The sequence below is a fragment of the Lipotes vexillifer genome, unplaced genomic scaffold (assembly GCF_000442215.2).
Source record: "Lipotes vexillifer unplaced genomic scaffold, Lipotes_vexillifer_v1.1 scaffold987, whole genome shotgun sequence".
NCBI classification, from domain to species: Eukaryota; Metazoa; Chordata; class Mammalia; order Artiodactyla; family Lipotidae; genus Lipotes; species Lipotes vexillifer.
Genome location: NW_006787426.1, coordinates 1,047,362 through 1,057,541, shown reverse-complemented (window position 1 = coordinate 1,057,541; position 10,180 = coordinate 1,047,362). Strand labels below are relative to the sequence as shown.

The window sequence follows — 10,180 nt, the reverse complement described above, 5'->3', positions numbered from 1 at the left end:
GGGGGGGGGGGTCGGGGTTGGGGGAGCTAGGACCCCTGCTGTGGTCCAGTTTGGGTTAAGATATGAGATAAAAGAACGTGGTGATTGGAAATTCCCTGGCAGTCCAGTGATTAGGACTAGGTGCTTTCACTGCCTGGGGCCTGGGTTTGATCCCTGGTCAGGGAACTCCCAGAACACAGCCAAAAGAAAAAAATGTATATTTATTTCACCTCATTCCTATATCTGACTTACAAGGATGCTCCATGGGACAGGCATTTAAAGAGAAAACAGACTATCTTAAATTCTAAACACCGTTTAAAGTGTTGAGAAATTGTTTATAAATGAGGCGACATATCTGAGGGCTCCAACATTTCACACTTAAATTTCACCTAATGAAATTTATTTTTTAATGTGAAACTTTAGTAAGTCTGGTATTAATGTTGAAAACTCAAGTAACTGCCGACAGCCTTTTGGCTACTGCAGCACAACGCCCAGCTGGCCTCAGGGGGTCTGGGGGCCCTAAAGCCACCACTCCAGCTCGTTCCACAGATGTTCCCCCAAAACCCACTGCCTGCCCACGCTTCCTGCCCATCAGGAGCGCCCAGCGGGAAGGGGGCGGGGCCAACCTGCACAGCGTGAAGCGCACGGTGTCTTCATTGTGCGAGGCCACCATCACTGCGGCCCTGGTGTTGTGCTTCAGCTCCTCCAGGACATAGTTGAGGCACCTGGGGAGGGTGACGCGTGAGTCAGGCCTGCACAGCCCCTGCAGGGGCAGAGGCAGAAGCAGGCGCAAAACAGTGGACGATCCTGGCGTGGAATTAAAAAGCAAACGGGCTTCCCTGGTGGCGCAGTGGTTGGGAGTCCTCCTGCCGATGCAGGGGATGTGGGTTCGTGCCCCGGTCCGGGAGGATCCTACATGCTGCAGAGCGGCTAGGCCCGTGAGCCATGGCCGCTGAGCCCGCGCGTCCGGAGCCTGTGCTCCGCAACGGGAGAGGCCACAACAGTGAGAGGCCTTGACTACTCCACTGAGCACATGGGGTGAGGGCTGCAGTGAACTCTGGTGAGCAGATCAGGCCCCACCTAAAGGGTGAGATCCCAACTCATCTCCAGGGGACTGTTCCCAGGCAAGCATGTAGGCCAGATTGAGACCCCTGCTTTTCCAAAGAAATCTTAAAATTTCAAATGTTAACATAAAAATATGCTGATTTTAAATACTGACAAAAAAAAAAAAAAAAAAAGCAAACAGGCCTCGTGCAATTTAGGGAGGGCTGCCGGGGTACAGCTCTCATCTTTATCAATCCAGGCAGTTCAGTGGACTTTTATATTAAAAAAAAAAAAAAAAAAAACCTTAATGGTTTTGGAAAAAGTAAAACAAAGGCAGAGGAGGTATTGGTTCTGAACCCCGGGTTGCTCCCACGTTGGACAGGGTCACGTCGGGTCAGCTCCAGCCCCTTCCCAGTTTCTCCCCCCACCCCCCCGGGAAGCTCTGAGGCTCCAGGAGCCAAAGAGGGCAGCGCACCTGTGGTACATGGCGTTGGTGGCCTCGTACGTGGGGTTGATAGGGTCCTCATACCCAATCTCCAGGGCTCGGGCACGTTCCTGGGCCATGTATGCACCACGTACCAGCTTGGCCCCGAAACACCAGCCCTCTCGGCGAGCCAGCTCCACATCCAGGGTGACATTGTCGTAGGTGTCCTATGGGCCGGAGCCGAAAGTTGAGGATGACCAGGATGGGCCCCCCTCCAGCCTGCGTCCCATAGGGCCTCCCTGGGGCCCCGGTGCCCCCCAGTGTGTAGTCAGCAGGGGCACTGGGGCCAGCAGCTGTGGTGACTTGGGGGCTGTCAGCACCTGCCTGGACCCCACGCACCCACTTCCCCTTGTCCCCACAGCCCCCACACCCACCCTACCCTGAGTCCTCCAAACACCTGGCTGGTCCCCGAGCAGCCGCCAGAGTTTGTGCTCAAGGGTCCCTGAGGCACATGCACGAGGCTGGGAAGGGGCCCAGAGCCCTCATCAGACCCTTAGAGGGGACCAAGCTAAAAAGGGCGGAAGTAAACAGTCACTCGAAATCTGGCGATTAAGGCACGTTACATGGACTCCAAAAGCTCCTTCATCGTCCTCCTGCCCCTTCAGCACCCTGTCTGGGGTCTGAGGCCCAGGGGACGGGTCCGCTGGCAGCTGGTCCTGGGGGCCTGTCTCCCCGCGGCAGACGCTGGGCGCACCTTGAGGTAGCACTGGTATGTGTTGAAGATGAGTGGCCTCTCCACGTTGAACCTGCGCTGCATCTCCAGCGTCAGGCGGCTGATGGCCGGCTGGAAGTAGGTCTGCTCGGCGTCCACCATCAGCCGCACGCCCACCTCACTGGCTTTCTGAGGGGCACGGCGGGGAGAGAGGGTCTGTCTGGGGCCCGGATGACACGGGTGCCCCCCCACCCCGGCACATCCCAGGGTCCTCGACCTTGGCCAGGACGTCCATCCTCTGCAGCATCCTCGTCATCTGCCGCTCCTCCTCCTCAGTGAACCGAGACAGCAGAGGCTCCAGCTGTCCTGTCTGAGGGGGCAGCGCAGTCAGGCCATGGCAGGGCTCCAGACCTGGGCTCTCGAGGCCAGCACTCCCCCCCCTCCCATGGGCAGCCTCTTGCCCCTGGTGCAGGGCCTACCGATACCCAGTGCCTGGTGCCCGGGACCAGTGGGCCTCATCCCCGCGCCCCCTTCTCCACCTGCCACCCTGTTTGTGCATTAAGGTCAGTGTCCTGTCCAGGGTCCCGCCGGCCACACAGCGTCCCATAACTGCGTGGCCCGCCAGCACACCCTTCCTCACGGGGCTGGCTGCCCCAGGTCAAGCCTGCACCCAAGGAGTCGGCTCCCACAGCCTGCACAGGATCCTCACGATGGGTCCCCCTTCTGTTCCTGCGCAAAGTTCAGGAAGTGACCCTTGACCCACCCAATCACCTGGAAAGACTCAGCGCCTAGCAGGCAGAGGACATGGAAGAACTGTGCCTACAGGCAGACTTGGCTGGCCACACATCACAGATTGACATGCAACAGGGGGACGGAGGCATCGGCCCCAGATGGTGGCACTCAGGGCGCTGGGCAGGTCAGCAGTAGGCACCCACCCTGCAGGTCCGTGAAGCACGGGGGGCCCTCTGCTTGCCCCGCTTGCCCACTAACACTGCCCAGGGCACTCGCGGCGAGGCCTCAAGCACACCCCTCCTGGGCCCTCCGTCGCCAGGCTGGAGCTTGTGAAAGGCAGCGTCTGTGGGGTGTTTCCCAAGGCACCTCTGCTGCTTCCTCCCATCCCAGCTCAGTGGTGCGCTCAAGCATGGCCACAAATGCCCGATCACCCTCCCAGGGGCAGGTAGTCTCATTTTTCTTCCCCGAACACAGGCCAGTCTAGCGACCCCCTTTTAACAAACAGCACTGGGCAGAAGGGACGGCGTGGGTCTCCTGAGGCTCGACTAGGTGACAGCTTCTGCCTGGCTTGTGGGGACACTCATCCTGGGGACCCAGCGCCACTGTGAGGAAGCCCTGGCGGTGTGAGCGGGGACCCTCCGTGACGACCCTGCAAGAACCGTGAGGTGGAGGGCACAGACGCGCACAGCGTCACCTGCATGTTGGGGACCACCAGGTGCCTGGAGAGCTCGGTCCTGCTGTCAATGAGGCTGCCCCAGTCCAGCAGGTCCAGGGTGCTGTGGGAGAAGGCGCGTCAACATGTGGACACACGGCCTCACCACGGCCCCAAACCAGCCCCCTCCCTGCAGGAGCACCCTCAGACCCAACCCCACAGAACCTGCCTCAGTGCTCAGTTTTGAAAGACTGGTAAAATGTAAACATGGTCCTCTGTTTAAAAAACAGAAACCAAAACATGAATATTCTTACATCAGGGCCGAGACAACCCAGGCCACATCAGGCTCGGGGAAGAGCTGGACACGGGAGACCAGGCAGGAGGGGACAGTACACTGCCGCCAGCCCCCAGCTCCTCACAATGAGGCTTGGGACCCTCCGGGATCTCAGCTGCCCTCACCCTTCACCCGCCTGCCAGATGGGTCCTGGGACGGCTGCGTGTGGCACCCTCACTCCACAGCCCAAATAATTCTGTAAGAAGCCCTAGGGTTCAAGGGGGCCCATGCCCTCGAAGAGGGTGACCAGGATTGGGAGAAGACGTTGGGGCTAAGCCAGAACCTTGGCTGAACCAGGGCGGCCTCTCCCAAAATCTCAGCCCGGGGGCTACTCTTACCCAGACACGCCAAGGGTCTCCACAGTGAACCAGTTCTCAATCTCCATCCGGGACGCGATGCCCATCTTCACCACGCTTTCCTTCAGAAGCGAGAGGGCATTGGTCCCAGTGCCATCTCCCAGCCCTGCTCACGAACATCTCCTGCCCCTGCCTGCTGGCCTGTGATGCTAGGCTGACTTTATTATGCCAGTACTGAGACTGGCTACACTTCTGCCTTGGGTTTCTGCTCCAGAGATAGTCTCTCCCCGCTACCCATCCCCCCACACCTGCCCATCCCTGCGGGTCCACAGAGCTCGGCTACTGGCAGGGCCAGCCCCGCTCCAGGCCTCCCTCCCAGCACATCCTCCATCTCTATTCAGATTCCCTCCCCACCGACCCAGCAGCTGGGGGCTGGGCAGCAGGCCCTGGGAACCCACTTCGGACACTGCCTGGCCAATTCCTTCCGGGCAGGGCTCCTCCCCGGCCCACCTTCTCACACCCACCATGGAGCGGCGGACTCACCTGCAGTGCAGCCACCTCCAGCTTTGTGTCCATGGCAGCCAGCCCGGCCTTGCCCTGCTCTGCAGCCATTTGGTGGAAGAACCGTCTCCACTTGGTCAGCACATCTGAGAACTGCAGCTGCGGATGCGGGCCTGAGCTGCCATCCCAGGCGCACACCCAGCCCCCTCCCAGGACCCCCATGTAGCCCGAGCCACCCCAACCCGCCCGTCTGCCTGGCTCCCAGGGCCAAGGCACCAGCACACGAGCTTTCACTTAACGCTCACGGCAGCCCCAAGTTCTTACAAACGCCCTGTGGGTAGAAGGTTTTGACACTTACTAGAAACTGGGGTCTCCCCAGTGCGGTGAGCTTAATGGCTGAGAAGCCATCCTCGCTGGCACCACCTGTGAGAAGCCACAGGAAGAGCCGTCAGTGCTGGGGTGTGTGTGGGGGGGACCCTGAGCCTGCGCCCGGAATCTGTGCCACTCAAGAGTTATGACACTTCTTGGGACGTCCTGGTGGCACAGTGGTTAACAATCTGCCTGCCAGTGCGAGGGATGTGGGTTCAAGCCCTGGTCCGGGAAGATCCCACATGCCGCGGAGCAACTAAGCCCATGTGCCAAAACTACTGAGCCTGCGCTCTAGAGCCCGTGCTCCGCAACAATAGAAGCCACTGCAATGAGAAGCCTGCGCACTGCAACGACGAGCAGCCCGCGCTCGCTGCAACTAGAGAAGGCCCGCACACAGCAACGAAGACCCAACGGAGCCAAAAAGAGAAAAAAAAAAGAAAAAGAGTTAGGACACTTCTCATCGACACATGACAGACTTCAGGAGGCAGGCGGTGGCCGTTCTTCCTATTAGTTTCCTACAACACGTGGTACTGGGTCTATCTTGCACCTAGGCCCTGAGACCCCCAGAGCCTGAACAATCCAGCCACCCGATGAGACGGTGCAGTGGCACCAGCACATCTTTCCTCCCTTGCCCACCAGGCCCAAGCAGGCCCACGGTGGCCATGCTTCCCGGGCAGGCTGCCTGGCCCTCAGAAGCAGCTCTGGGGGCTGCCTGGCAATCTCAGGCCGAGGGGCGTGGCAACAGGAGGGGAGAGCCCACCGAGGACCTAGACGCGTGGGCTGGCTGACCACCCACGGCAGAAGGACAACGACCCTACGCAGCCCGCAAACACCCTGCACTCGGCTGTTCCGGATGCCCCACCATGCAGGTGGGAACCGGTGACTCAGCAGGGTTTGAGTTTGCCACGTGGGTCCAGGAATGCAGTGGGCAAAGGAGCTGGTGAGGCCTGCCCACTCAATCCCTGCCTGTTTCCTCTCCAATGCCCTCGGCACCCGGGGCTGCCCCTGGGGGTTCACCGAACACAGAAATGCCCAGCAGAGCACAAGCTGGAGGCAGAAGGCACTCAACCACCACCCCCATTCTCTCCTCTGGCTTCTGGAAGCCCACGACACACATCTTTGCTACTGTGGGGCCCTCCCCGTCTGTCTGCCCCCAGGCAGAGTGGGCAGGGAACCAAGAAGACGCCCCTGGCACTGGACACTGGGCAGCCGGGTATCTGCCTGACCGCCTGGGGTGCCCAGCGCTGCTCCTAGGAGGCTACCTCTGGGCGTTGCTCACTCCCACTCCTTAAAGTGTTCAGAAGGTGTGGGACCCACTAACAGGAGGGCTTCTGGGGACCTGATGGACGTTGAGGCCTCTGTGACCTCCTGGCTTAACTCACCTCCCTAGCAGGTGTCCCCACCCAGAGGCCACGCGGGGAAGAATTCTCTGTTAAAGAGGACGTGGCACCAGCTCCCGGAATGGTGTGGCCCTCGGCAGAGCCAGGGGTCATGTGACAAGAGTCAAGCCCCTGCCTGGGACTGGGGGCCACTGGGGGCCATAGGCCCACATCTGGACAACAGGAGAGGGGAGGCGCCCTCCTGTGGGCAGCCAGGCTCCTCAAGAAGGAGCTGGACTCAGGTGTGAGCCCAGGTCATCCTCAGGACCAAGGCCACAGAGATGGGGATAGAGCCCTGAGCAAACACTCCGGCCCCGGACATCTCCTCAAGCGGAGGTCAGCCCAGGCTGGGCCTGGCGGGTGGCAGGCCAGCGACAAGCAGGACCCCACCTGAAGCCTCGATGCAGCGCAGGAGCGTCTCCATGTGGCTGTCACACTTGGCCTCGCTGGCGTAAAAGTAGGTGCGGGCGCTGACAATGCCATCCCTGCGGTCTCCGAATGCCCGGTGGGCCTGGAACTGTTTCTCCCTCTTACTGGTGCCTGGAGAGGTGGGCGTCCGGCCTGAGCCACCTCCCCACACCCCCAAGCCCGCATCCCGCCACCAGCGCCGCACTCCAGCTCCAGCCCCATCCCACCCCGAGCACACGGCCCCCTGCCTGTGCTGCTCCCCAAACCTGCCCACCCTGGCGCCCACTCTTCCTTCTCCTCGGGTCACCCTAGTCATGTGGCAAAGCCAGGGCAGGAAGGCAAAGCCCAGACCCACCGAGGGCCGAGTGCACCGGCCCCCCAGGCAGGCCGTAAGGATGTGTCAGCCACTCAGAATGGCGGCCTGGGTGCCCAGGGACACAGGGAGAAGTCGGGAGTGTGTGCGGGTGGGCAGCGGGCTCGCTCCTGAATGGCTGCCTCCCACTCACCGTGGCCGGCCCTCTCCGATGCTGAGGAACAGGACCTGCAGGAGGGAAGGAGCGGGAGAGGGTCGCGGTCACGCCACCTCAGGTACCAGTGACAAACGCGTCCCATTGAGGAGGCACAGGTGCGTCCCATTGAGGAGGCACAGGTGGGAGGAAGTGGAGGCTGAGCCCTGACCCTGACCCAGGAGGGCTGAAGAGGAAGGCAGGGTCACCTGGCCAGGTAAGAGTGACTCACGCCACCCCACCCGACCCCGGCCTCCGGGGTCACCTCCTCTGAGCCTGGCAGCCTACAAGCCCTGCTCCCGAGGAACCTGGGTCTGCCCCTGGGGGAGGGCCCCTCCCTACACTGGGTGAGGAGGAAGTAAAGCAATACACAGCCCGGGGCATGGGTAGGTCCTTGAGGCCAGCTAGCCATGGGGTATTCCTTCCTGTGAGGTAAAGGCGGGGCGCGGGCCAGTCAGGGCTGAGGATGGCGGAGAGAGGGAAACCACCAGCTTCCTGATCCCCAGAGCCAAGGAGCGGGGCCCCTTGCTCTGCCCTCTGCCCACAGCCGGCCCCACCTCCACCCGCGCTCCTCAGGATTATTTTCAAACCAACAACCACAATTTATTTTTTTAATGCAAACCCTCCCCTGGCCTCCCCTGGCCATCATACCTGAATATACCCAGTCCTCATGAGGACAGGACACAGAGGGCACCTGTAAGGCCCAACCCAGGCCACCCCACAGCTGTGGCCCACTGAGGTGGAGGCATGACATGGCACCTGCCATCTGCACCAAGGCAGGGGCCTCATCCCGAGGTTGGCAGCTGCGGAAGGCTCGGGTCTGCTCTGTCACCACACAGCCCATAACCTGCAGGTATCCACCTTTTAGGCAGACTGCCCTCCACTGAGGGGACACCACTACCCCAGGGGCCCGGGGCCGTGTGACGGTCCCAATTAGCATTTCCACAGCTGGCCTTCTACCCTCCAAGCCCCAGCCCAGCTCCAAAGGCACAGGGGAGCCAGCCGGCCACACAGCCACGTGATCGGGGGCAGTGGCCTATCCCAGAGCAGACAGTACTTAGCATGGGCGGGGCTGCACTCTTGGGGCTGCACTCTTGATGAGGCCCGGCGAGTGGATCACGAGGAGACAAAGATGGCAGTTACCAGGCTGGGGGGAAGGGGAGTGTCGTGTCACCATGAAGAGAAGAGCATGCTCTGTACACACACACACGTGCAGACACATGTGCACACATGCACAAACGTGCAGACACACGCGTGCACATGTAAGGGCCAAGATGTGGAGGAGGGAATGGAGTGCCCCCGGGGGCAGGGGGCAGGAGAGGGCCACAGGAGCGACCCAGGGGCTTGCAGGAGTGGCAGGAAGACCCCAACCATCCCCTCAGCCACCTCCAAGCTCAGCTCTGCATCAGGTAATTTGTTGGCTGGACACCTTTTAGAAAAAAGTGAAAAGTGAGGGGAGACCATGCCGGCTGCCCTCACACCAGCTCTCCCCTGGTGAAACGCAGGAGGCAAGAGAAGAACACAGAAAAGCCTGTGGGCCCCCAGTCCCTGGCTCCAGGCAGCACCCAAGACACTGGGCACACCAGTCCCGAGGAGCGGCCTCCACCCTGGGGACCAAGGCCCAGGCCTCGTCCCCAGCCAGCCCTGGGTTTGCACAGCCAGGACACACACACCTGCTGGCCACACTGTCCCCAGCCATCCTCATCACAACCTCATCACAGCCAATCATTGAGAGGAACCCAGCCCTGCGCCCTCTCCCCACGGCCCTCAGCCTGCTGGGGGGACCCTGCGAGGCTCCTCTCCTAGAGTTAGGTTCCTGGCCTCTGCCTTCTAACAAGTGTTCTGGGAAACACCATCCCACCCCCTCCCTGGATGGCTATTCTCCCTCCTGCGCCTCCGGCCTCCTACCTCCTGCTTCCTAACCTGGGGAAGCCCCACGGACCCCCTCCTCCCAGGGCCACGTCCTCAGGGCACCTGCTGGGCCTCTTGCATGTTCAGACGCCCCCATCTTTTCTGTGCCTCTTACGGTTATGCCTGGGGCAGGGCCCCACCACCTGTGCTCGCTCCCCACCCCACCCCACCCCACTCCTGTGGCTTTAACTTGGGGCAGTGGCCTCTACAACATTCCCCAGAGCAGGGTCTAGGGGCCTGTGACCCCTCCGTTCCCCACACAGGGGCTCCTGATGGAGAATGTGTGGCATCTCGATGGCGTGGATGTTCGATCAGTGCCTATGAGCCTGGTTCTGCACCCTCAGCCAGGCTCCACCGAGCACACAGGGCTGCCTGGCAGCAGCCCTGCCACTGGCATCGGACAGCGGCCACCACATTAGGACAGGAAGGGACTGCCGTTCACGTCCCAAAGCCCACAAAGCAGGGCTCCGGCAAGACAAGGGGCACCAACAGCAGGGTGGCCCAGGGTCACAGGTTCCAGTGCCCATGGTAGGGCAAAGCCGGCCCTCCTCCCTGTGCTCCCCTGCAGGGCAGGGAGGAAGCCAGGCAGATCGCCCTGGGAAGGAAGTCTTTTCATACCAGAGAGAGAAAATCCCACTGTGAAACCACCAGCCCTCACCCAGACCCAGCGGGGATACAGCCCATTAGTTATTCAACAGGCAGCCTCAGTGTAGGCTGCAGCCCCAGCTCACAGCCCTGCTAGGAACACCAGGGCACTGAGCTGGAGAACCCCGCCTTCAAGACAGCAAATCACAAGGCAGGGGCTTGGCTCCCCAGGCCAATCCACCAGCAGCTCCGCTCGGACATTCGGACATTCGGACATTCCGTTCCCAGGGCAGGAGCCTCATGTGACGCCTTCTCCTCCCCTCCCCTCCCCTTCCCTCCCCGCCCCAC

General features: G+C 61.2%; 1 protein-coding gene across 2 annotated transcripts in view; it reads right to left on the bottom strand.

Moving 5' to 3' along the window:
* Positions 1-10,180, bottom strand: part of PRODH (proline dehydrogenase 1) — a 19,229-nt gene that overhangs the window by 3,507 nt on the left and 5,542 nt on the right. For both annotated transcript variants that reach the window (XM_007460037.1, XM_007460038.1), the window contains exons 3-12: positions 7,337-7,371; positions 6,813-6,962; positions 5,033-5,097; positions 4,717-4,833; positions 4,216-4,295; positions 3,586-3,667; positions 2,437-2,529; positions 2,202-2,348; positions 1,499-1,674; positions 606-704 (exon numbers count right to left, since the gene is read on the bottom strand). In XM_007460037.1, coding sequence (XP_007460099.1) covers positions 606-704; positions 1,499-1,674; positions 2,202-2,348; positions 2,437-2,529; positions 3,586-3,667; positions 4,216-4,295; positions 4,717-4,833; positions 5,033-5,097; positions 6,813-6,962; positions 7,337-7,371 — 1,044 coding nt within the window. The remainder of the gene's footprint in view (positions 1-605; positions 705-1,498; positions 1,675-2,201; positions 2,349-2,436; positions 2,530-3,585; positions 3,668-4,215; positions 4,296-4,716; positions 4,834-5,032; positions 5,098-6,812; positions 6,963-7,336; positions 7,372-10,180) is intronic.